This window comes from Salminus brasiliensis, chromosome 10 (genome assembly GCF_030463535.1).
Source record: "Salminus brasiliensis chromosome 10, fSalBra1.hap2, whole genome shotgun sequence".
Lineage (NCBI taxonomy): Eukaryota > Metazoa > Chordata > Actinopteri > Characiformes > Bryconidae > Salminus > Salminus brasiliensis.
This window is the reverse complement of record NC_132887.1, coordinates 14,258,737-14,285,651: the sequence shown is the minus strand read 5'-3', so window position 1 is coordinate 14,285,651 and position 26,915 is coordinate 14,258,737. Positions and strand designations below refer to the sequence as shown.

The window sequence follows — 26,915 nt, the reverse complement described above, 5'->3', positions numbered from 1 at the left end:
AAAGTCTTATACCATACCTGTAGAACTATCTCCAGCAGCATATCTGTAAGATTGTGAGTCAAACACACTAATCTCTGCCCTCCTGAGTGAGCCTGAGTGGTGTGTGGACTGCGAGGGTGGGATGGTGTGTGCTGTTACAGCATTCAGAGCAGAGCCCAGTAGACGATTCTAAAACAGAGTAAAGATTTACTGATAGTGAACTATACCACACACATGGTTTCGGATCCAGAGAAATGTCACTTTTACGGAAATTATTTATTTTGATTCCAGCAAATGAACAGCTAAGCTTGGCAAATGTTTAAGAAGTGGAAGACACACCACAGCTGCTAAGACAGAACAGTGTACCTGGAGCTCAAGCTGCTGGCCTTGGATCCTCTCCAGATGCTGAAGTCTCTGCTGGGTCAGTGCGGTCAGCTGCTCCTCCAGCTGGGTCACTCTGTCTGCGTCACTGGCTGCCCTGCTCTCAGGTGCCCTGTCCGTTCGGCCCTCGCTCTCCTGAAGCCTCCGCAACTCAGTGGCCACCTGAGCCATTCGAGCCTCCATGTCGCTTTGAGCCTGTCAATCAAATACAACACATGCAATGTAGGGTCTGACACGTGTTCGTGTCTGAAACAAAACCAAAAACAGCAGTTTGCACAAATACATACCACTATGAACAATGATTATGATGAACAATCATGGACTTTAATACTCAAAATGACAATGGCGGGACCCAGTGATTACTAGTCTGCCGGTTCCATGCAATAAAAACAGCTAGATCTTGGTAAACTCCAACTGCAGAAGGTAAGGTAAGGCACTTGCACATTACCTTAATAAGTGGAGCAGTGGCTGCAATTGCAGCAGCTGTAATGGCTGCCACGGTTGTAGCAGCCGTGGCATCTTCTGTTGGAAAAGAAGGACTAGGCTGGACCTTAGGACCTTGGAGTTCAGCGCTCTGGGGAGCCCCTGCGTCCAGAAACTGCACCTTCACCTCCCGCCTTAGCGGCGCACTGTGGGATCTGAGGGGTACAGTGGAAAACACTTTTTAAATTTACAGTCAGCGTTCACACATAGATGCCAGTTTCCCTGAACTCACTGGCCGTTTTATTAGAAACACAGGTGCATTTTGTAGCTATACTGACTGTGGTCCATCTCCTATGCACAACTTCTCAATAGGGTTGCAGCAGTATACCAGGTTTTGGTATACCATGGTATGAAAATTGATGGTTATTATACCATGTAGATGTGCCTGTACTGGCATTGGAAAAAAAATGCAAACAAATTGAGATTCACAGCAATTTCTTAATATTAAGAGTTACATTAAAAATCAACATGTTCATAAATAATGAAAAATTAGTTAGATACAAAATAGCTTAAAATGTTTTATTTAATTATAACAAATTGCATAATCAAAAGGGAGACTTTTTACATACTTCCCATATAAAACTATAAAAAGTCTAGTCATAGTAAACATTATATCTATAGTAAAGCAGTTGTTCAACAAAAAAAAACTTTTTATTCTTATAAGTTATCATTGTATAATACAATTATCATTGTATAATAATAATAATAATAATAACTTAAAAAAGAAGACTTGTTAAAGATTGTATAATGTGTCCAGTGATACTGCAAAACCATGATATTTTCTAGGACTGTTATCATACCATTAAAATATCATACTGCTGCAACCCTACTCTTCAGTCACCCACTAACCTGCATCACTGGAAAGTGGTCATCATAGGACCACTATTGACAATAGCTACTAGCCAGCTATTGGTAGAGACTATACAATTATACAACTCTGCACATGTTAAGTTTGCAGGTGTGTCTGTGAGTGTATGTCACTGTGTGTGTTACTTCTGTAATGCGAGTCATCGTGCTCTGTAATCTACTGTAACCAAAAACAAATTCCTTGTATGTGTACGCACACTTGGCCAATAAAGTCCGATTCTGATTCTGACTGCCTGTTCAGTACATGGGTGCAGATAAAAAAATAGAAACTAGTCTACAATATCAAACATAAAGCACCTTAAATATAATAAACAAAACACAACCTTGTTATCCAGATCCTTTGTACCAGATTATTCTCATAGTTTTTACATACCTCCAAAATTCTCTCACTCTCCTGTGAGCTGGCGGCGCTAGTACAAGTCAATCAGGTGAAACAGTGTTGCTGGGGTTTGAGCTATAGTTGAGCTTTAGTTGAGCTTTAGTTTCAGTTTAAGGATGAGCTATAGTTTCCTACTGTAAACCAACAAGGAGTATCAGGGAGTAGGTGTAGGTGTTCAGTCAATGTGTAAACAAAAGTGCAAAGCTTACCTCTGTTTCAGGGCAGCTGCGACTGCACCCCTCCCATCAGCAGAGTATCTCGATATGTATACATCTTGCTCTGTAAAATTGTATATTTATTACATTAAGTTATAACATTTATAAAAGCAATGGGTATGTTTCTCAGACAGTGTGATAATAAAAGCCACCTCTCTGTTCCTGGCTCCTCCTCTGGATGACTGATGTTTTCGCCGTGACTTTACTCGCTCTAGGAACCTGAAAAGGTATAGGTGCAATATTAGTTAGATTCATCCCAGGCAACAGAACTTAAGTAATCCTTAATAAACCCCGTATTGTTTTAATTAAGTAGGCAATATCACTTACATGACTTTTCCTTGCAGGGGGATCTGGAGCAATATGATCTTGATCTCCAAATTCTACAAAAGAGGGGCATGGTTCTATTGGTTTTATATAGCACAAACGAGTCTTCAAATTACAGCAGATTAATCAGATATGACAAAAGCTACCTCTGATTAAAGCTGATGGCATGTTTGGAGGAATGACTGGTGGGCTTGCTTGCTTCAGCAATCCACTAACGTTGGTAGACGTTTCCGCCAAACAAGAAGCATGAGATGAGTCTGACAGTCTTCGAACATAAATATTCACGTTGCAGCTGGTTGACGCCTCTCCCTCACCCACAGCTTTCTTCCTGTTTTGCTCCAAACCTATTTTAGTTGAGCGAATTAAAACATCTGCCGCATCTGAACTTGATGTAGAATCATCCAGGTTGATGTTACGCAGTACAGACGGGCCAAAATCCATTCCTAATGAAGCAGCCACAGCTACAGGGATATTCTTTCTCTAACCTCAGTAGCTAGCTACAGAAAATCTAGCTATATCAGAATAAAATTCACGAAAACGCAGTACTCGTTAATCAAAGAAAGTATTATAAAAATAAAGGAAGTGCTAGTGCTAGATGATCTACTTAATGTTAGCTAGATAGCTCACATTCGTTAACGCTAGGAGCTTGTTCTGAGGAGGTCATCTGTGCACATACGCAACGTAAACGCTAAAATACACAGGGTTGACGATATCGTGGCGCAGGTATCATCCAAAGGTAACTACACACACACCAGACGACATTTCTAGCAGTGTTTGGGGAAAGGTCTGTTTGAATTTGGCGCCGCCGGTGTAGCAAGAGCTCGATCCGGCTGTGCAATGAACGCCCAGTGTCTGGATGTGAAAACCATGCTAGTAAAACGAGCACATCGAAGCGTGCTTACCTGAACAACGCTCAGGACTAACTTATTACAGCTAACGTTAGCGGACTGTGGCCAGTAAACACTGCACGGTAGCGGAAACTGGCCCAACACTGTACTGTTCTGAATCCACAACAACTGTTGCTGACAACAAAGTTGACAACAGATATGAATTCAGAAACCGTAACGTATCGCTCTGTGTGTGATTTCAAAATAAAAGCCCCCACGCGTCGTATAAGCTGCGCTAATGCACTTTGCGTCTAGTGTGAGGTGTCCATTTAATGGATAAGGGAATGTATAAGTGATATACGTCTCTAAATGTATTTAGATAATGTGACTGTGTAGATTAACTGGTGATGTACCACACTGCAAGTTTGATACTGTTAAATATGTTTGTGGTTTTATTGCCACAGAAACAGAAACTGCAGTGCTCCAAAGTGTAACCAACAACATAGAGTATGTAATGTAGCTATGGAAAAATAAAAGAGTATGTTTAAATAACAAATTATAAAATAATAATACATAATTAATTATGTTTAATATTTAAACATGATTTAATCATTTATTTATTTTACAAATTTACAAACACCTCATAAAATATTAACACAATATCTCTTAATATGTACTATCACAGTACATTCAACTCATGCCATCAGGTTACAGTATTTACATAATCAGATAAAATGAAAATGTAAGAAAATAATAAAATCCCTTTTTACCTTTTGTGAGGCATAAGCATCTTAAAAGTGATTTAAATTTCTCATTTATGAAAATGAGAATCGGTAATTAGGAGTTTATTGTAAATTAATAAAAAAATATATAGGTGTATATAGAATAAAATGTTTATAATATATTTTACGGGATGATGTTGTTTTTTATATAAAAAAAGTATTTAAAGGGTGGACAAATAACTAAAATCCATTAGTTATTTCACAATGAAAAAATAAAATGCATAGTTTGAACTGTAAGGAGCACAGGCCACGACAGAATTCACATTATATATTTTATGCAACATTTTAAAATGAATGTTTGGATATGCAGTATTTGGTTTATCATTATTATTATTAAATATTATCACCGCCCTCATGTGATACGTCACTGTGTGCAGAGACGATCTGAATGTGATTCCAAATGTCATTTTCGAGACACAACATGGCCTAAAGTATTTTACATTTTTAAATGAAGTGTGATAGTTTGCTTATTTAACATCTTTGTTACATATTGTATTAAAATTTTACAATAAATCATCCTACTTAAATCAATAAATATGGCATTTTGTTGCGAAAGTGCTTCAGTGAAGTGTCGTATCAGATCTCCTTCCTCGTCACATGTCCTTCAGAGGATCCACAGTCCTGAGTGCTTTACAGTGGAGATTGAGGTAATGTAGCATCAGGAATGTGGTCTGTACCAATTATTATACTGAATTATTGAAATTGTGGTAGCAGTAACGTTAGGTGCGTGTGTATATTTGATTATGAGCCACCGCTGCTGCTACTAACTTGCTAGCTAAACCAGTAAGCTGTAGACCAGTAAGCTAACGCTACCTGGGTCGCTAATAGAAGCAGCAAGACCCTAGCACTGGAAATTAGGACGCAGTAGAATTAGTTCATCAGTGTTTGTTTTGTAGGCTGTGTGACTTGTCTGTTGCTTACATTAGGACAGGCATACTTTCAGGTACAGTTTGAATGAAGAGTGAGCCTGAAGAGACTCAGTTTAGCTTCGTATTCATCAGTATTCTGCCACTATAGCTTTTAAAGCAGTATCTCTTCTAATCTCCAGAACCCACTCTTTAAACCATGGCTGCTCAGGTTACAGAATCGGACCAGATCAAACAGGTACTGCACACACACACGAACCTTACAGACATAACCTTCACTCCATCCCCCCAAAACCTCATTGTGAATTATCCTTCATGGTCTGCTGGGCTTTGTTTTTCAGTTCAAAGAATTTCTGGGCACCTACAACAAGCTGACCGAGAATTGCTTCATGGACTGTGTGAAAGATTTCACTACCAGGGAGGTGAAGGCAGAAGAGGTATGACACCAGGCAAGATTAGTGTTTGCATTAACACTGTTGTCTCCAACCCGCCATGCAGGTCTGCTTTCCTCCAGGTTTTGCCTTCAACCCACATCTAAGAGTTCTGGAAGCCATAATTGGATAAATTAGGGTTGCAGGAAGGCAGATCTCCTGGGCTTGGGTTGGGGACCACTGTATGCATTAGGAGTACAGCAAAAGCAATCACAATACTTGATTATGGGAGAGACATTTTTCAATACATGTGTGTTTCGATACAGACAAAAAGCGCCAGCAGTGTCACATTGAAACACTATTGTCAGACACATTTTACAGTTGGGATTATTTAATATTTTTAATTCTGTGCTGCATTAAATCCAGTTAAACAGGACTATTTATGCTACACAATATTAGCTATGTATTTTATGGCTGATTGGTGTGTGTGTGTGCGTGCACATAAATGTCAATGAAAGAGGTTAAAGTTCAAATATTTACTAAACTAAGCTTTGTCAGCTATGCTAAACAAACCATAGACTTATCAATTTCTTTCCTCTTGTCATGTTTTCCTGAAAAGTAGAATTTACTCCTTCATTTTGTTTTTTTTTAGACCTCATGTTCTGAGAGCTGTCTACAGAAGTATCTGAAAATGACCCAGCGGATCTCCATGCGCTTCCAGGAGTATCATATCCAACAGAATGAGGCTCTTGCAGCCAAAGCTGGTTTACTAGGCCAGCCACGATAGTCTACTGCTGTCTTGTACGGACTCTGATCTTCTTACCATGCCTCCTAAGAGGGTGAATCTCCATATTGCAATGGCAAGGTTCTCTTTTTGGTTCTGCCTCTGAGCACTGGTGGGATGTTTGTTTTCCTGAGGTTCTCCAGGAGGAAGAGGCTCACTAGGTTTTGGACATGGCTTTGGGAGAATGTGAAGATAGTGTTTTTGTTGTTTGTTTTTAAATGTTGTACACAAATAAAACCAATAAGTTGACATTTATCTTTTTTTCTATTTATGTCTGAATACAGGATTTAAAATGAGGTTTAAGGAAACTTCTATTGACACTCATACAGCAGAAGAGAAGCCTGAGACTGATGCAAGCTGCAGTTCAATTTAGAGCCCGTTTGGTGTTACTGTTTAACTAAGTTCTAAACACAGCAGCTGCAGACAATGCAAGGCTTCAGTTATTGGGTCTGAACATGAGAAATGTGTCAGGTCTGTATAAAAGTACATTTTCATCTTTGGTTTTGACTTGGATAATAATGCATAGGCAGGCTTGCTCTTTTGCTACTTTAAGAAAAACTGTGTTTGACTTATGACACTGTAGATTGCCAGTTCTACCAAATCTATTATAAGCACACAACTTCAGAAAGTAATATGGGTACATTTGTGCACAATTTAACAAATTAGGCTGAAGAAATGCTACTCCCGCTTAAGTAGAAACTACAGCTGTTTAGTTGGTCTCCAAATAAAAATTAAAAACACAAGAATATTTCAAAACTTTATTAGAAAGAAGAACTCTTATTTTACACAAAAGATACAATGGCTTTGTTCAGGAACCTAATACCTTCATTCCTTCATCCAGGAATCTGAATAAACCTTACAGGGAAGCAAGTTCGTTATTTTCAATAATCAACGCCTACAGCATTAAATGTTTGACATACGAGTGGGTTTTTAATTTTCCTAGAGGGCTTAGTTTAGGCTCCCGTTGATGACCAGTGGTTGATTATATACAGTAAAGATGTGGTAATGCTTCTACCACCCTGACATAGAAAAGAAAAAATTATTATACAAAGTTGTATTGTTTAAAAATAATATAAATCATTTACAGTTTATGTAAAATGTATTTTTCAAATACATGGTTTTGGAAGATCTATATACAAAAGAAACAGTAAGAAACCCCTGGGCTAAACAGACATGTCAATTAAGCAACTTTTATTTCATTGTTGAGAACTCAAATGTGGAAACATAAGAATAAAATGTTTAAATTAACAATACAAGTACCAGGAAGTCTGTGAACAGAGGCAGGGTAGGTCACCAAGATTTGGTGTTCCATAAAAGGTCTCAAGATACATTGAGAGTATTGGGCCCAAATGGTAAAAGGGGAGGGAATAACAGGAGCGGTAACAAATTTACTGCACAGTAGTTACCCAATTGTGACTTCACAGTCTATACTTGCTAGATAAACCCACATTCTTTCTTTAACATTTCCCATGGACCAAATGAATGTGGGAAGATTGTTTTCATCTTGTAAAAAATACAAAAATGCTGTCCACTGACTGAATAAATATACTTAACAAGTTGCAAGATAATACCTTTATTTTACACAAAATTTCAGACCTAGAAATATTTCATTAAATAATTTCACGGCTGTGATATATACCTTTTGAAATTTTCCATACTAAAATAAAAACTCTGCAATTACATATAAAAAGACAAAATACAACCGCAAAGGAAATTAGTCCACTGAAAACATTGTTTTTGTCCTGTTTTCCACTGTAAACATTTTCATGTTTTTTTTTTTAGCTTAAAAAGACAACAAAAATAGTTTTGCATAATTATCTGTGCTCACACACTACAAAGAGTGGAAGACACCAGCTGCAGTTTTCAGTAAACTACATTCCCTTTTGCAATTGACTTTGTCCCACTTTTCCAAAATAGGGCACTCTGCTGTAACACATGTACTTTGGCAGTTCGGATGGAGCAAGCACACAAAATTGACCTTTTTTTTTTGCTAACCATGTCCAGCTGGTTAAGTGACCATACCTATACAGGGACTTTAATCTGGGATTTTAGCATGTAATAGAATAATATGACTGATTGATTACTGCATCCAGACAAGCCCATAATATACAGGCTGTAGGAGGAGGTTTCTGTTTGGGACTTTTTGAGAAAGTAGAGAAAAGTGCCATTGTCTGTGGATGGATGTTTGTTAGATTGTATATATATTTATATTTAAATTACATTCAACCCTCACATTGAGTCTGTTTTCTGAAGATGAAAGTGGCAGCAAGAGGGAGTGAGAGGCAGGATAAGTGTACAAAGTGCAGGAGGGGGGGTGGCCACAAGGTGGGATCAGGAGACTGAAGTATGGAGGCGAGGCAGTCGAGTGCTATTGGCTGCTTGCTCTGGCTCATCAGTATGCACGTCTCCATGGAGGCAGCAGAATGCTGAGAAGGCAGAGGTGGGCAGGGTGAGGGGGGGGGGGGGTGGAGAAGAGGCGTGGTATCTATCACCTGCACTCGACAGCCACAGTGTTCTGGGTAGGGGAGGCTGAGGAGGGACTCATGCCTGTGTCAGATGAGCCAGATGACGTGGAGGCTGTGGTGTGGGACACTGTCAAGCAGAAGAAAAACATTAGTTAAATAATCATACATACATCAAATCATCTATTTTCTAGGATTTTTTTTTTTTCTGTAATCCTACCTTCCCTCTCCTTCTTTTTTAATCTTTTCCGTCTCCTGTCGATAGAGGCCACCTCCGATTTCAGCGACATGTAGTATTTTCTGATTTCCTGCAGTTTGTCTTGTAGGAAGGCAATTCTCTCAGCACTTGACATATTATCCAGCTCAGCTGTAAAATCAAATAGTGACTAGTAAGACGACAGACATCTAATAGACAATGCAATGCCAATTCAGTCATGTAGAAGCGCAACGGAAAAATCAAATCTGTAAAGGGAACATACAGCCATTTTACACTAAGATTTATCAGTGTAACTTACTTAGCTGGAATGTCCACTTGTATGCTCGTGCAGAGGGGAAAGCATGCTTGTCTTTGTGCTTGTCTTTCTCCATGTCTTTGCTGCTAGGAGATGAAAGTCCAGGAGAGCGAGAGAGCTTCTGGGCCTTGGCCAGGCTGGAGTGTTTTACTGGAGTCAGCTTATTAGGGGTGTCTATGGCTGGCAAGTCTTCACTGTCACTACTGTGACCTGAAAGCAGATGCAAGAAGACGCAGGTCAGCATCAGTGCATAATGATAGAGATCCAAAACAAGCAATCTGCTATGAACTGCCCTTAAACTACCATAGAAAAACAACCAATAATATTTAAATTCTCAAACTTCAGCATCAAAATATCCCCCAGAGCAACCATAGTTTACAATGCAATTGCACTAATCCTTCTGGTCCAATAGCAAACATTAACAAATGAACAAAAGAACATTTATTAATTATAAAAACCTGACTACTCGTTTTCCCCAATGTGGAACAATTATCTGCTAAGATTTTAAAAGTTTTTTTTTTAAGTTTTAAACGGGACACAAGTTTCCGTAGTGTTCAGTGGTATCAACCAAAAGTGTTCACCTGCACCATTCTTTTCTGCAGTGGAGGCTGCACTCAGCCGTTTCTGGTTGCGTTTCTGCTTCTTGGCAGGTGAGGTCAAGTTGCAGTCCAGCAACCTTTTCTGACCTGCAGCAAACAATATTTTTTAAAATGTGGGAAAAATGTTTTTGCAGAAATTACTGTAGAATACTGTAGATCCTCTATTATAAAAGGGGTAGAGTGTTCCAACAAACCTCTGTCTTTGCTGTCCCTCTCCTGAAGGGAGATACTGGAGTTGCTAGAGCTGGCACTGGCATCAAAGCCATGTGGGGATCCGTTCTCCCCAAGCCCCTCCTGTGACTCTGCTACGCTGTCCACCTCAACAGTGGCATCACTCTCACTCTTAATGCTGTGGGACTCATCAGGGCTTGGTGCAGAGGACGGCGAGCAGAGCACAGGAGCTCCTGCCAGGCTGTGAGGGAGGTGGGAAACGGGCTGCATGGGCTGCAGAGGATGTAGAGGTTGTACGGCCTGCGTCTGAGCTGTAGAAGGAGCAGGAGCAGGAGTTTTCTCTTCCCTCATCACCAATAACTCCTCTCCTGATGGTTTCTCCTTCTCTTCAGGGTCATCCAGATCCACCTCATGGCACACAAGTGCCTCTGGGCCTATCTGGGGCATTAGTTCTTCATCTGTGACCTCTGAAGGGTCCTCTATTGTGCACAAGCCCGGAAGAGGTTCCACTCTTACCTGGACTTCTCTGGTAAGAGAAGGCATTTCTGTTTTGACCTCTGGTTCTTCAGTAGGAGCCTCAACTACTACTGCAGCTGCTGCAACAGCTGCAGCTACTGCAGCAACAGTAGCAAGTGGTTCTTCTACTTCCTCCACAGACTCTGTACATTTATCTGTGTCTAATCTCTTCTCTGGTGACAGAGTCTTTGGCTGGGACAAAGTCTTAGGTTCCTCTTTGCGGTCAAGACGAACTTTCTTGTCAGGTGTCCGTTGCTCGGTGGCTTTGCGCTTGGCTATGCAGCTTCTCTCTGGTGGGTTAACATCTTCAGTGGCAGAGTCAGTGTCCGAATCTGCCTTTTCGAGTACTCGCTCTGCAGGGTTGCTGTACACCGGCTCCTGAGGCTTCTTAGATTGGCGCAGAATAGCGCAGGGCGCTTCAGGATCAGTGTGATTGGGAGTAGCAGGCAACGGTGTGGGAGTCTCAGACTCTAGTTCCCTCTGGCGAGCCCTTTTACCTCTTGATTTGGGAGATTTGTCAGAGTCTGGTGACAGGGCCATTTCCTCCTCTGGCTTCTCCACTTCACTTCCTTCCTGGGGTAGTTTCCCCTGAGGACTGCTGGGACACTCTGGTATGACCTCAGCAGCCTCCATCCTTTCTTTTGCCTCTTCCCTCTCCTCTTCCTCCTCTTGCTTACGTGCTGTGGCAGGGTCAGTTGTCTCTGTCCATTCAGGCTTCTTCTCTGGAGAATCCTCACACTCGCTGTCCTCTGATGAATTCCCAGAGTCTGCAAAGAGAGCCAGATACACATTGATAAATACAGATTATTGTAAATTGTAGTGAATAGGTTAATTTTAGGAGGGGTTTGATGTGCTCAAAGTAAGTTCTCCACGGACATACCATTGGATGCCCTATCAGAATCGTACATCCCAGAAGTTCTCCTTGTGCGTCGACGAGGAGTCCCTGCCAGAAATAACAACAGTGAGCTGAACAAGAACAGCTGTACAACACTGACTGAGCTCCTGAGAAAGTCAGTTAATTTGAATACGATGCAGCACCAAATCTTACCCTCTCCATTGGGCAAGGCAGAGAAGTCTGTGGGACGAGAGCTTTTGCTGCTCAATCGTCCCTCACTGCTAGGAGTTTTGGATACACTTCGAGAGGTGCTAGGAGGAGTCGACTTCAATGGAGGGCGACCACGTTTTACACCGGTTTTGGTTTGTTTGTCCTCCTCCTTTTCCTTCTCTCCATCATCTTTATTCTTTAAAGAAGGGCAGGGCAGTTATCAGATATGCCTTCTAGAACAATATGCTTTCAGAGCACAAACAAATACAAACAATTTCAATTGTATACCTTTACTTTCTTTTTCTGTTTTTTCTTCGTCCCTCCTTTGTCAACAGGCCATATAATTCGATCTGCTTTGACCCACTCATCATATCTGTATAAATTATAATAATAAAAAAAGATCAAATTAAACATGTTTACAGTCAAAAGTGCCTACAAACAGCACGTGTCTGAATTGGACCCTGGAGCAATGGAAGAATGGAGCCTCATATGGTGATTCCTGTTTCTTTCACATCACTTGGATGCATATGCATCTTCGTTAAAGGATCTGATGCAAACATCTCCATGCCAAATACTAGGGGCACCTTCATAGGTCTTGTAGAGTATGCCGTTTTAGGGACACGAAGAGGACATCAGCACATTAGGCAGAGGTCTTAAAAACTTACAATTTCGTATAGAAACCCCAAGGAAGAGTCAGACAACGTACAAAATTACTGCACAAGCCATGCAGATTGCCTAGCCTCAACAATTTGATGATGCTTACCAATAAAAGTTTGAGGAATTGCTCCCTGAGCTATACAACAACCAAGAAAAGTGCTGTATTCCAAAAGCCAACTAAGCAAAAATAATTCATTTATGCTTTTTTTTATACTCACCTTACATTCCATCCATAGTAGTGAACCAGATAAAGGACTTCCCCATCATCAGTCTCGGTGTTCTTAATGTTGGCTTCATAGATTTTTTGTGTTTTCCCCTTGCCATATTTCACCCTGACTTTTGTGCCAGTGACCGAGTGCTCAGAGTCTTCACACCCATCGTCATCCTCTCTCTCCTCTCTGTGAAGCAGTTACAGAATTTTTGTTGTTAATAAACAAATATCACTTCAGACTAGAACCTCCATCCAAGTCTACCATTTTCACATCCTAGAAGAAAGTGGTTGTATCAAGGGAAAACAGCAAATGAATGCTGAATACCTAGCGAGGCTAGTTGCCAGGTATTAGAATTGCAGAGGCTAATCAGACAGCCAAGAGAAATGTGACATCACCTGACATCAGTGAAATAAGCTAAACCATTCTCTTGCATCACCACATTTGCTCCTGCTCATGGCCAACAATTCATGAGTTAGGACCAATTATTAGGTAATTTCTCATTACATGGAGTTTTTCTAATGCTTCCCCTAGGAATTAGAAATCTAAATTTCAAAAGTATATTAATCCTAACACCCCTAGTGTTTATTCTAGCCAACTAATGGTCTACCTTTCTCTTAGCCTAGATCGTTCAACATCATCCTCCTCATCTTCTTCCTCATCCTGATCCTCCTCCTCAGAGTCTTTGTCAGACTCTTCAAGGCGGCGGCTGCGCCTTTTTCCTGGATATTCTGTCTCTGGTCTCTCCTTCTCCTCCTCTCCGCTGCCTTCTCCTCCTCCTCGCATCTCTTCCTTCTTCTTTTCCTCCTTTACCTTCTCCTGTTTTACAGACTCCTTCCCTTCAGTTTTTCCAGGAATTACTGCACAACGCCGCCGGCCCTGAAAAGTGAAAAACACAGTTTATATGATTACAAAATCCTTTTTAGGAGAGGGAGAGAAGGAACTTGCCACTACACAGAATCAGTGATAATTACAATATAATAAATTTCAGTAAACTGAAAATTGATGCCATAGTTATGAAACTTCAGAATCTGCAACAGATTCTTAAACTGCTATTCAAATACTCACATACAGAGTGATTGGTGATAAACAGCACTAATTATACTCTCTGCAATGAAATGTGCAGCAGTGTTCTTTGAGCACTCAAAACTCACTATACGCTTGTCTGTATCGATAATTGTCATTTTGCCCACCACTACAGTTGGGCAACCAGTGTCTTTTTGAGCACCACACTGACCATCCTCAGGTTTCATTACAGAGCTGGCCCTCTTGAATTTAGGGATTACCATGTATAAAATGTGAGTAACAACCCCAAAAAAACATTAATATATCATGACAATTGTGCAATATTTATGCAATATCGCCCAGTAGGTATATTAGAAAGTCAGATCATCTGACAAGTTCCGTTCATCAGAACACACATGCAGATATCCTCTGTCCCAAATTACCAAATTATAGCATTCCGACGTTAAACAAATAAGATAATTCAATAATTCAAAAGCCATCAGTTTACCCCCAGTCTGAATGTTTTGTTAATAAAACAGGGGAAGGTCAGATAGCCAAGAGAAATGTGACATCACATGACATCAGGTCATGAAAGCGAAACCATTCTCTGGTATCATCATATGAAGTTGCCCCCAACAAACCATACAAGAATGTGGTGTTAAATATGCAGCGCTAAAACCCACAAATGAAATATCCTCAGAACATCCCCCTCCTACCCTCCTACCCTCCACCCCCCACCACCAGCATCATACCGGCAAACACACCTGCCACTTTACCCCACAGCAGTCACTCACCCTAGGAGAGCAAATGTCTTTGCGGCTTTTCTCATCATCTGCGTCAGACTCATCTCCGTCAGCTTTGTCCTTGTCTTGTTCAGGCTCAGCTTTTGTCTGCAGGGTCTGATCATCTTTTTCCTCACTTTCTTCCTCTTTTTCTAAAACAACACTCTTAATCTCTGGCTCGGGGACTGGACGAGGTTCATTATGGTGCACAGTCCTAAACATAATCCTAGCAGACCGGCAATACTCTTCGAAGCCATACAGGTACCTGGGAGATGGGAGGGAAGTTAATACAATTACATTGTTTATTAAAGCTTTATTAATGTGCATGACATTTAAAAGGAGTGGACTGCCTTTTTAGATATTGCGTTGAATTGCTGTACACTGTAGGAGGCAGTCATGACTGAAGTGACAACTTTCAGCTTTAATACTTTTACCACCTTTTTGAGAGGCTCAAATGTTTTTGGACAATTAACTTGCAACGAGGCAACTCCTCGCAATTCACTTTGTGAATAAATAAATACATTTTAAAAAGCCTGCCCAGTTCTGAAACAAGATTCTTTGCAAAAAAATGAAACCAAGATTAACTTAATAATGGAGCAGGAAAGGAAAGATTCACGATCCCAAGCAATCTCACATCATGTCAAACATGATGGAGGCACTATTATGGCACAAGCATATACTGATGCCAATGTAAAATTGTCAGTGGTGTTTACTGACAATGTGACCGCTGACAGAAGTAACAGGATAATTTCGGAAGTGTACAGAGCTGCACTTTCTCCTAACATTCAGTCGAATGCTGCAAAACTGATAGGATGACACTTCACAGTACAGCTGATTAATGACCTACAACATAGTCAGTCACCTGACCTCAACCCAACAAGCTTCTCACTTCCTGAAGACAAAACTAAATGCAGAAAGACCTGCAAACAAGCAGCAACTGAAGGCACCTGCAGTAAAGACCTCGCAAAGTGTCTCAAAGGAGAAAACAGCATTTGATGATGTCCATGGGTTCCAGATTTTAGGCAGCCACTGCCTGCAAATGATTCAAGTACTAAAAACACTGCCTCTGTGTTTGTCAAATTACTTTTGAGCCTGTTTGAATAGACGGACTATATAAAAATGGCTGCTATTCCTAAATGGGTAATGCAGTATTTTCGCTGCACACTTAAAGCTAAACATCTACACTTTAAAATCAACTAGTATATGTACATGCAAGTCAGTGGTGAAGTAACTTTTGTGATCACACACTGTGACCAAACAAAACCAAAAAGCCATAACCTTTGCCAACTATGCTAAGGAATATGTGACTCAAGCAACATCCCTGAAGAAGGAAGTTAGCATAAAACCCATGCTCTGCATGTTCACATGCAGAGGGTCTCAGATACTGCAGCTGTGCAGCCTCTTGAGTAAGCACATTGCAAGCACACTCCATAGTTTGTGAACTGCATAGCTGTACTTACTTTCTGTAAGCTGTCTTCACATTGTAAGAGGCAGCTGAGTTTAGTACAGGTATTCCCAGATCCATGTAGACTTGTTTCCATACAGAACCACTCTCAATCTGCAACAGAAAGATTGCCACTTATTTTAAGGGGAACATCAAACACCATTTCAAAATTGTGATATGTCCAGGTACAGTGGTCAAAGCATCAAGGGTGTATCAGAGAGAGAGAGAAAGAGACATCACTCGACATCAGTCGATTAAGCAAAACCATTCTCAGGGATCATCACTTTAACCTTTATCCTAGCAATGCACACCACATTCAGAGAAGGAATATAGTAAGGGAAATTCACATTCAGTTCAAGATCTCTCTGCAGATGATAAAAAAAAAAAAAAAAAAACTAGATCTACATCAAAAAATGTTATCGATAAACGCAATAAGGATGCAAAGGATGCTTACACTGTCACAGCCCCCATGTTGGTAAACCAGCCTGAATAGCTTGAAGAGGTTCAGGTCCTTGTAGCCCAGCACAGGGGGTTTGTTAATTGGCGTCCCTGGGGACAGAGAGGAAGTTCACATAAGCACTGCAGAGAAGAATTCTACAGCAGAACTAGCCACACAGGGCGTCAAATACAGCGCAACAAAAGGTATCTTATACTACTGACCAACTAGTCACCAGAATTCTGAATCAAATTTAATCAAAGAGATGTGCATTTATACGATTGCTGGCTAAACTGTAACTAGTTTAACAACAAATGTTTAATACAAACCAAAAATAAAAAACAAACAATAGTTGTTGGCTGCCTCTGCTGCATCATACCTCTGTCTTCCATGAACTTATAAAGCTGCTGCAGAAAATGGTCCCTCTCTTCTGGGTCAGGTTCATCATCAGGCTGGACAAAAAGAAAGAGAAGCAGTTTCAAGCTAATGATCAACAAATAAGGATGGAAGCTGCTGACTATGCCCAAATGAAATGAAAATGTTTACAAATAGCCTAAAATGAAATGAAGCATGGAATCAAATGTTGTCCATGTGCATCACTGCTAATTGTTGAAATGAACAGCTTATTAAACATGGGCTCCACTAGACAAAACATACTGAATTATTTGAGTTATGAAGCAACTTTCTGTGCATTACACAAACAGTTTATAACACTTATTACGTGTGTGTAAGTCCTTTATATCTGCATTAATACCACCTAATGGTGTCAATTCAGTGTTGAGTTAAATCAGACAGCCAAGAGAGATGTTACTTCACAGGAATCAGTCAAGTAAGCGAAACCATTCTCTGCCATCATCATGTTTAACTCCTAAACTCTGTTTATCTAAATAAACAGATTAATCTTTAAGGGAAAAGAGAGGGGAGAATGAAAAAAAGGCCAGTGTTTTGTTTATGTATACATATGTCTTGTCTGTTATGCTGAATCAGGCAACACAAGCTAAGCTTAAACACTGAAGTGCTGGGATTTAAATTCTACCATTCTTCAGATACCGATTTTAAGTACTGACCAATATTGAGATGACTTTTTAACATTAAAGTTTTTAACTTTAAACGGGTAAATGTAGCTATAAATTGACACATTTCAACTGCAGGGCATGTACCTAAAGAAAATACCTCAGTACATCAAATACCAAATACTATAAAAGGTTAAATAAATGTTTTCATCAGAGGACATATTTAAATATTTATGTTTTATATAAAAATATGGGACTTTCAGGTTTCAGAGACAGCTTGACCCAAACCACAGGAAGACTACACAGAGTAGGAGCACATCAGCACCAGAAATCATTCACAGGAAATGAGACTGAAACCAGCTGTCAAGACAGTTCTCTTAAAATATGTCACTAAAAGCAATGCCAAGCTTATTGTGCTGTAGTTCCTATGCTCAATCATTTGGAGAGAGAGAAGGTCTTGTGATGAGCTGTAGCCCTGAGATTCAGACCTGCCCACAAACCCAGCTGGCACGCCTCCACTGGCCCTCAGCCAATCCGCACAGCTCTTTCTCAACCATAGGAAGTAGAGGTTGCCATGGGAGCAGTGTCGGAAACCAAGCAAATGGCCATTTGTCCGAGTGCTGGGAGCAGGAAGAATGAGACATTGTTGTCCTGAGATTGGGGGTTTTCCCACATGCTGGGGCCATTCACTAGCCTTACTCAAGGTGCTTTAGACCACAAGATGTCAGAGACAAGGAATGCCTTTACAAATCAACATAAATACCGATTCAGCACTGCCACAGTATTTACTCACATTGCTAAAAACTCTCAGTCCCAAAGTGGGCAAACGGTCCACTTCAAGGAGATCATTCAACTTCATAATATTAATTAGCCAAACGTCATCTACGTAACCATATTAAAGTAATACAAGCTCACTAGCTGTCAAAATAACATTGCTAATCAAAAGATAAGTGTATGGACACTTCGAAACTTTCATCGACAAAATGTGGTTCATTTAATGGGATGATGTCACATCCATGACGGATCGCATCTTACCTCTTCTGGTTCTGGTTCTTTTTCTTCTTCCTCACTTTCCTTGCCTTCACCATCATCACTGCTGGAGGATTCCAAAATTTCACTCATATCCATCTTCCAGCTATCGGGGACTTGTGTTGTCTTAAGGAAAAGAAGTGCTTCTTCAAATCCTGCACAGAAATAGACTAGTGTGAGATTCTGAAATGGAATCATCAGAATGCAGAGACATACCTGAAAAATATACGTGCATACCTTTCTTATTAGAGTGATCGGATTTGGAGATGTCCGAACCCATTTCATAAATTTCACTTCGAGCCACAGTGTAACTGTAGAAGGAAGAACAGTCATAGTTGGGGGGAAAAAAATAATAATAATACACTGCAGGCTTGCAAACAAAAACAGATGACAACATTATGCATTTCAGAGTTTAACTTACAATTTGGAATCAACAAACGATCTCACTAAGCATTGGTCCTTTTTGACAGTTATGTCATCATTGCAGCTGGGTGACACCACCTTAGGACAGAAACAACAGTCAGTTTGATATTTCTAATACAAAGTTTCAGCAACCAAAAGGTGTGTACACAAATGGAGATGCTGTATATCTACATGCTGAAGATGTACATCCTGTTTAACAAATTGTTTATGGTAACATTTAAGGCATTTAGCATGAATAACATGAATGCTTATGTCCCAGTAAAACACCATTTAAGGGCTGAAAGTCTGAGAACGTCACTGGTAAAGCTATGAGTCATGCACCATGTTTGAAAGTGTGAAAAAGGCTTAGTATGTAGCCACCAGGCTATTGCTTACTTCCTAAAGTCTGATTGTGGTATGCACTTACTGTTGGTCACAGTAAAATTTAAAGTTAGCCTTCAAATGCAAAGTCATTCATTAATATAGCAGCTTGATCTAGAAGTGTGCGGAAGAGAATCCAATTAAGTGAAATTTAGACCCCTTTTGTACATATAGTTTAAAAAGAAACTATGAAAGGCTAACTGAGCTCACCAGGGCATGATACCAGGACGCTCTGTCTGGCCCAGTCTGAACGAAGGCAACTTTTCCCAACAGGTCATCATTCAGCCGTCGTCTGTCATCCTCCTCCTCTTCACTGGACGAGGACTCTTTCTCCTCCTCTGCACTGCATCATTCAACAAAGATGACATTAGATTGAAAAAGAATATGATTTTAAAATATCCCACTAACCATCCTAGGGAGAACAGCAAGATCAGCAGTAACAGCAGAATATGGTTACCTGAACAATGTCTCAGTTTAGGAAGTTTTTCAGTGTATAAACATAGGACAAGAAGTCTTAAGCTGTATGTGCATTCCCCTCATCTCTAGTACTCAAAAGTGAGCAGTACCACTGATGAGGAGTTACTGGTTGAAATACGAACAGGCGTTCTCACAGCGCTCAACATGGTGTCTGTTTACAGATAAAGTCCTATCCTTCAATAAAAATAGCCAATCAGCTTGCAGGATATGCCGCAAGCAGAGGAGGGTCAATATTGTGGCACTAGTAGGAAAAAGAAATCTGTGCATAATTAAGCCAAACACTAAATAATTAAGCCACTCGTTCCTTTATTTTGTCTGATTTTATAATTGATTTAAATGGTAATTTGACCTTCAGTTTACTTTGGTCTTTGCCAAATCATAAAGATGGGAGTCTGATCTTTAACACACAGTTTCCATACTGTACACTGGCTAGCAGGCAATAAAACAAGCTAATATTATCTTGCAACTTTATTCCAGAGGCTTCCTCGCTAGATGAAATAGCATCAGCTACAAACTAGAAAAGGCTTTGTTTTGTTTTTTTTATAATATTCTAAATCCTCATGCCAAAACACCAAAAAGTAGTTAATCCATGTCAGAAGAAGGTACATCCACTGCTCTTCTCCTATCCTCACTGAGATCTGCCTGCAATAGGTAAAATTTGAAAGCGTGTGGACCACAACAGACTCCACTTTGCAGTGCGCCAGGCATGAAGCTCAATGCAGTAAAAATATTTACCTGCGCGCAAATTTAAGTGTTCAGTATAAAAGCAGCTATAGGTTTTGTGCAGTTGTTTTCATTTTGTACATCTTGACTTAAGAACTGCTTTTTTAGATTGAACCATCACATGTCTGCAAAGAACTATCTGCTTATTCATATTCACATCATGGAATGACATGTCTGACACTACACTGCCTGCTTTTACACTTCATACATCTGCCCCTTGTGTGTTAAACTGGTTACCCAATGATTAAGGCATATTCTATAAGAGCCAGCCCACATTTGATGTGACAAGAAAATTCAGAAAACTACTCACATAATAGTTTTTAAGCAATTCTAGACTGAAAGCATAAATCTTTGTTCTCCAAATCCATTTACACAAAAATAAATAAATAAAACACACCAGTAAAGAAGTAGTGTGCTAGAGATAAAAAAGGTGACATGAAAAATCTAAAATATGTGAGCCACAGAGCCAATGAAGCCAAAATACAACAAAATACCTCAGTAAAAATACCTAGTGTGTTTGGACTGCTGTTCAAACTAATAACAGAGCAGTGGAAAAGGCGATTATCCAAAATATTGCAATTGTGACATGCATTCAATTTCATGCCACCAAATACATTAAAGGATGCAAAAGGAGCGTGGTTCGGTTTTAAGATGTTACTATAGGTTTTCAGATAATTGTTAAGAACAATGTGCCCGACCAAAAACAACAAGACGCAATAAAAGCAACATAGATACAGTCTGACCTTAAAAACAGAAAGGAAAGCAAATGTGCGCTTTGCATATTTTGTCATCGTAATTGCAGAAATTTTACATCACCATTTAGAATATCTATAGAAGGTACATTTCAAAGCGCACCCTAATGTGCGTAACAAACAGCCCCAAATTCTAGTCAGTGACCGCACACTGCCATTTCTTTCCTGCCATTAAGTGACCTCTGCTACCGTTCCATAAATTGCTTTGCACTGCGATAGGAAAGAGGCTAAGAAACAGAAACATCAGCACAAATGCTAACAAACACACTACTATAAAACCCCACTACTGTCAACATCAAATTCATCAGGCCAAAAGAGAAAGTCCTTTTCAAAATGTACGTAAAGTAAATGAAGGATTAATACTTAAACACCAAGTAAAACTCACACTGCCTGAGAAGACCTTCTCCCTCGATTTGTCTTCTTCCCAATGACAGGAGTGCCAAAGTGCTCTGGGTTTGTAAGAGGCAGTTGGTCCAATGTCTGTTAAAGAAAGGAGAAAAAAAAATGAGTCCAAAATATTACAGTTAAAAAATGCATTTAATTTATTACATCCTAGGGGTGACATACCTCACTCTCTGCAAAATGCCTTTCACCTTTAAGACAGAGTGAGGTTCTTCTCAGTGTTTTCTCATCTCCATCATCAAATACTGAAAAAAGTATTTATGGGTTACTTCAGGTACATAATGTAACATACGAAAGTAGCTATAAGTGTGGCAGCCACATGATAGTAGTGGCCAGTGAGAAAAGTAAAAGTAATTTAGTAAAGCAGGAATGTACTCACCCACAGTGTACCAGCTAGCATCTGTGAGTTTACTGATGACAGCTTCACTAAACACCCCTTCTGGGCTTTTCACTTCCACTGTAGATCCAACCTGACAGCATGAAGACACAGATTACAGCCTCATGTACAGTACTTTGCAAAGGGTCACTCATTCGATCCAAGTCACCCAACAAGCAGATACCACTTAAAAAGGACATAAATATTACAAATGTATGATGTCAACTTTAATTCCACCAATGAGCTTTAGTACATTTAAAAAACATCTATTTATAACTAGTCAACACATTATAAATGACTACAATTGACAGACAAACTTCCTAAACCAAAATATTTTACATTGCTTCTTTGGACAGAAGGAGCACAATTTAAGATAAAAGTCTATTTGATGAACACCTGACACTTAATTTTACATTTATATTGATATACATCTTACCCTCAAAGGTCCTTTGACCTGGTCATCTTGTACAACTTGTGAGGAACTGTCTGCTTTGAGCACCACCTGGACAAAATATTAATTGTGGGGGGAATAAATAAATGGGTGGATGAGTCAGAAGAAGGGGCAGACAGAATAGAGGGATAAGAAGAGAAAGTTGTTGCAGGTTCAGTCAAGGTGAAATAATCTGGTTGTGTAACAGACACTCTGCACTTCATGATCTGTCACTAAAGGGCTTCCCAGTGTGCTCCAATAAAAGCCCAGCACTTGGCTCCCCTGAATTCTCTGTCCAAATGAAACTTTAGCATTGGATAAAGGCATGTGTTCCAAGCATTACTACAATTCTTCTAAAGTCTTGTCTTTCATGTTTCAAGCCACTGAAATAGCAAACAGCCTTACAGAGCAGCATTATTATGACACCCTGCGCAGGAAAAGGTCTAGATGAACGAAACGGACCTGCTAAAATTTGACACTTAGACTTCCTAAAGTAATGAATTCATATCAGATGAAAGCTTAGTGAAAATAAGGTATTTGAATAATAATAAAGATTAAACCTGTTAATATATCTGAAAGCACACACTGAGAAACCAAAAACTCATTTTTTTCTTTCCAAGACAACTATGCACTCCTGGATCGCTAGGGCAAAGTGCATCATGCTCATCAATGAACAAGGGTTATCAGAACAAGTCTCCACATGAGCAATGTCACTACTGAAAACAGATGGTGTTCAACTACAGTGTCACCTGAGATTAAAACTAAAACATTACCCTATTCATTTGCCCTATGGCTCACTTACACTTTCTCCGACATGAATGGAGCATTCAGCAAAATTAACCTGGCTGTAAAATATTACTTCCAAGAGCAATTTCAGTTCTCTAAAGCAGCATTATAATATTAGATACTTACTTTAACCTTCACCATCCGCTTAACAGTCTTAATTTTTGCCTCACAGAAGGCACCTCGGTACTTTGCGCTCACATCCGTTCCCACAGTCAGGTAGGCAGGCTCATCTGCTACCTAAAGAAATAATAATAAAATAATGAAAAAAGAAACACAAAAGTCGTCAAATGTTAAACTTCTGATCATATCAAAACTTAGTGACTTGCACTGCAGACTCTCACGCAATCACTGACCTCCCAAAAAACACTTATCACTACACTCTTCCCAGTTGCAATAACCATGACAGTACTTGGCTTTGAAGAAGCAATCATTTTGTCGTACTGAACCTGAGCTCAGCAATCTAAAGGTGAGCCCAAACTGACAACAGATTAAATGTTACCTTCAAGCATATGGAGCAGCGCAAGAAAACTTGCACGTCTGCTGTATGTTCACTTACTACCATGACACATCTATTTTCACATGGGTAAGAAATACAGTAAGGTGTGACAGCTCTTTTTCCAATTACAATAACCTGAACAGTACTATGCTCTTAGAAAACTGGCTCTCTCCAATGGGAACAACACAGAGACCAGTTCACTGTTCAGTTGTACTTTTGACCAGAAAGCTTTTGTTACTGCTGCACAAAAGTGCAGATACGAAGGGTGGCATTTCATAGGACTGACAGTTCAACCACATTAGCTAGCTAGATGCAATGCCGTCATGTAGTACGAGTGTAAAACGTGTACACGTAAACAAAATGCACACCACACGTTTACAACCAAGCACACGTGTTGTCGACAGCTAAACAACTTGCTAGCTAACTCAAAGCTGGATGCTTGTTTGGCTCCGGCAGGAGAGGCGTCGGCTACACTGCTAACCTACAGTCCTCAGCTTCAGGATTTAACTGACTTACCTTCATTGTGATGGCTATTTGAGGGAGTCCAGCTCGATTGGTTTTGATGGCTGAAAAACAAGAACAGAAGTGTGGAAGAGGGAAAGTGAGTGAAAATGTGGTGAAATTCTGAGGTGGTGGACATACAAAAGCACAACACAGTGCAGGGGGACGCTAACAGGCTAGCGGGCTAGCTACTACTCACGCATTCTTTTCAAGCTCGATGCAGCCTCCCCCCCTCCACACACACACACGCACGCGCGCGCGCGCGCACACACACACACACACACACACACACACTCCCTTCACGGCAAAAAAAAATGTGAGGTAAGCTCTTAAGTGCGTTTTCACAGAACCAATTCTGGAAACAACAACCCACAAGCATCGTTTTGTTCAACTTTCCCCGTCTTTCGGAGAGGCGTAGCGACAGGGCGAGACGGAGAAACAAGCAGAACAGTGCGTGCTCCTTCCCGCTTTACTCGCAGTCGGAGTGTGTCACGTCGCCATCATAGCTCAGAGCGCTGCACCATGTCAGGAGCTTTCGCCTTACCGGCCTGCTAGGAACGGTGTGTGTGGCCAAGTAACAACAACTCCTGCCCCGTTTTCCTCAGAAAACTGTCACCAACATCGTAGCACACAATGACGAACGTACGAGGTATAGCTATCCAGCTACGGACGTCGGCCGAGAGCTCTTCTTCACAACCCGAGCTAAAACACAGTCAGTCGGTCGGCTGGCTAACTAACTAACTTAACCTTGTTTAAACTACTGATCGACACCGGGACGATTTAAGCCGTCTCACTTCCTCACTTACTTGTTGTTCAGCGAACCAAAAAGCTAAAGCCAGTTCCGGAACAATGTCGAGTCGGTGGCGAAGGTTCTTTTAAACACTCACCTCACTCTAGCTACAAGTTTAGCACAGACAGGGAAAGTGTCCGATAACGAGTCGCCGTGTCCGTTAAACCGATCTCGCCTAATTCCACCAAAGCCAGTTACCGAGTTTAGCTAAGCTCTGCTGCCCTCACCGCGAAAACAAGCCGTCTAAGCAGCACGGCTAGCACGGCTGGTCGGTCGACCAACGTTAGCTGGATGGCTAGCACAGTCACTGCCATTCAAATTTTCGTCGTGTTAATCCTTCCGTTAGAAAAACAGTAAGAAAACACACCAAACTGCACTTTTCCGTGACCGGTGAAATACAGAACTATCGATTTTCATGAGACAACAGTTGTTGGAGTGTTATGTCTCAGGTAAAGATACTTACATACTCCTATATGACTGCTCACCACTCGCCTCGGGTTGCAAAGCATAAACGAAATAACAAGCTGTTGAGCCAAGGTTGTGTTTCTCGAAAACCGATTGGCTGCCGTGACCGCGGTGGCCACATTCTTGGAATTGTGATTGGCTCTCCCATGCGTTAAATTCTATAGGACAAACCAAGACTCGCGAAGTGATTGGCTGATATGAAAGGGGCGCTACAAACTCTCGTTTTGTATTGGTTGGCAGTGACGCCGAATCCTTACAATTAAAACAACTCGCTCCAGACACACGATTGGCCCAACGGTTCTCGTTGAGCGCTGTCTGACTTGTTCATTGGTTAAAATATCATTGACCCGGCCCACTTGCCTTCTTCATTGGCTCGACTGTTTTATTGAAAGGGAATGGGCTTCATTTCAGAGGGAAAATAAAACGTTTTGCTCTTTATTGCGCATGTCAAAACGAAGGATTCATTCGCCATTTTGTTCCCCTCGTCGTTATTTTGTCGTACTGAACCTGAGCTCGGCGATCCGGAGGTGAGTCCCAAATGACAATAGATTAACGTTATCTAAAAGCTTATGGCGTCATTTAGCCACAGTTTTAAATGATCCGTCTCTACTGTTCGCTTACTTCCTCAACACATGTGCTTTTATAGGGGCGAGAATCACGGTAATACGCGACAATGCAGAAAAGGTCAGTTGAAGGCTGCGAGAGTAATGGCGTCTTAATTTCAATTCCGTTTAACGTCAGACTTGGACATTTGACGTAGCGGAAGACAACATGGTAGAGGAGATGTTACGGTGGGATCACCAGATGGAAGAAGTATCACCGGATACTACTTCCGTCTTCTTGTTTTTAGTGATATATATATATATATATTTTATTTTTTTACTTATTTTTCTCTATAAAAAAAATCGTCCAGATAACTTTACCCCCAGTTCTTGTAAAAGAAGGGAAGTTATTTTTCCCCAATATTAATGAAACCTCAGGGCCTGAGATGAAGTCCATTAAGTGTAATAGCTGTTAGGTATAATTTAAAATGGTAGTATAATGACCTTATTTTGGGTTTAGATAAAAGAAGCATTTTGCATCCAATTGTATTAATCTCTCAAAAGCAATCTTTTAAAAAGTCCTGTCCTAATTGGATTCGATTTAAATAGCCTATGAATGGTTTCAGAGTTATCTGCTGAACATACAGCAGTTTACACTTTAATTACACTAATTACTGGCAACTTTGGGCTTTCAGTGTAAGGGGGGGGTCTGGGGACTAACCTAAAACTACATTGGCCCTTGGTGGGGTCATCGTCCTGCTGGAACACCCAACTGTGTCCACCTTATTAACGCCTAGCTGTGGGGTGGCTGATTTCCCTATTCTAACAGACTTACTAAACCTGGTAATTAACAGGTGAGTTGCATCGGTTTCGCGGAAAAGGCACAAAACTGAACTTGAATCCAGCCCTCCAGGACTGGAATTGCCCACCTCTGAGCTCTGATCTAGCTGACGGTTTGAGGTTAGGCTGAAGAATTCTGAGGTAATCGTCCTTCGTTATTATTCTATCTAATGTACCAGTTCCACTAACGGCAAAACAGCCCCACAGCGTGCTGCCACCATCTCGATTAACATTATTCTTGAGGTTAAATGCCTCACCTTTACTCCTGTATACCCCTGACCTTACTGGCCAAACAACTCTGTCTTTGTCGCTTCTGATCATAACCTTTTCTCCTGAAGGCTTTTCCTTTGTCCTTGTGTTCAGCTGCCAGATTTTGTCGAGCTTGAAGATGTCAGTTTTGGAGCAGGGTCTAGT

The 26,915-nt window shown here is 40.5% G+C and overlaps 3 protein-coding genes and 3 non-coding genes across 7 annotated transcripts in view; 1 reads left to right on the top strand and 5 right to left on the bottom strand.

The window, feature by feature from the left end:
- Window positions 1-3,643, bottom strand: part of kiaa0586 (KIAA0586 ortholog) — a 121,694-nt gene extending 118,051 nt beyond the window's left edge. For both annotated transcript variants that reach the window (XM_072689365.1, XM_072689366.1), the window contains exons 1-7: window positions 2,775-3,643; window positions 2,632-2,684; window positions 2,457-2,523; window positions 2,299-2,368; window positions 809-998; window positions 346-555; window positions 18-168 (exon numbers count right to left, since the gene is read on the bottom strand). In XM_072689365.1, coding sequence (XP_072545466.1) covers window positions 18-168; window positions 346-555; window positions 809-998; window positions 2,299-2,368; window positions 2,457-2,523; window positions 2,632-2,684; window positions 2,775-3,069 — 1,036 coding nt within the window. In that variant the 5' untranslated portion in view covers window positions 3,070-3,643. The remainder of the gene's footprint in view (window positions 1-17; window positions 169-345; window positions 556-808; window positions 999-2,298; window positions 2,369-2,456; window positions 2,524-2,631; window positions 2,685-2,774) is intronic.
- Window positions 3,644-4,813: 1,170 nt separating this feature from the next.
- Window positions 4,814-6,513, top strand: timm9 (translocase of inner mitochondrial membrane 9 homolog). The gene is made up of 4 exons (XM_072690377.1): window positions 4,814-4,884; window positions 5,286-5,341; window positions 5,445-5,540; window positions 6,127-6,513. The coding sequence occupies exons 2-4, from the start codon at window positions 5,303-5,305 to the stop codon at window positions 6,259-6,261; spliced, it is 270 nt and encodes an 89-aa protein (XP_072546478.1). The 5' UTR covers window positions 4,814-4,884; window positions 5,286-5,302; the 3' UTR covers window positions 6,262-6,513.
- A 490-nt stretch (window positions 6,514-7,003) lies between these two features.
- Window positions 7,004-25,167, bottom strand: arid4a (AT-rich interactive domain 4A). The gene is made up of 25 exons (XM_072689367.1): window positions 25,118-25,167; window positions 23,880-23,929; window positions 22,994-23,104; window positions 22,088-22,153; window positions 21,655-21,745; window positions 21,441-21,520; window positions 21,259-21,353; window positions 19,132-19,264; window positions 18,560-18,639; window positions 18,376-18,449; window positions 18,145-18,293; window positions 16,476-16,548; window positions 16,115-16,209; window positions 15,677-15,774; window positions 14,229-14,481; window positions 13,040-13,308; window positions 12,439-12,618; window positions 11,852-11,936; window positions 11,567-11,759; window positions 11,399-11,461; window positions 10,026-11,285; window positions 9,814-9,918; window positions 9,236-9,442; window positions 8,941-9,087; window positions 7,004-8,850 (listed from the first exon to the last, which is right to left on the bottom strand). The coding sequence occupies exons 1-25, from the start codon at window positions 25,161-25,163 to the stop codon at window positions 8,747-8,749; spliced, it is 4,107 nt and encodes a 1,368-aa protein (XP_072545468.1). The 5' UTR covers window positions 25,164-25,167; the 3' UTR covers window positions 7,004-8,746.
- Window positions 12,795-12,876, bottom strand: LOC140564934 (small nucleolar RNA SNORD53/SNORD92). The gene has a single exon (XR_011980560.1). It is a non-coding gene; the product is annotated as a small nucleolar RNA SNORD53/SNORD92 (small nucleolar RNA).
- LOC140564936 (small nucleolar RNA SNORD53/SNORD92) lies at window positions 13,977-14,059 on the bottom strand. Its single transcript, XR_011980562.1, has one exon. It is a non-coding gene; the product is annotated as a small nucleolar RNA SNORD53/SNORD92 (small nucleolar RNA).
- Window positions 16,880-16,960, bottom strand: LOC140564935 (small nucleolar RNA SNORD53/SNORD92). The gene has a single exon (XR_011980561.1). It is a non-coding gene; the product is annotated as a small nucleolar RNA SNORD53/SNORD92 (small nucleolar RNA).
- Window positions 25,168-26,915: the final 1,748 nt, after the last annotated feature.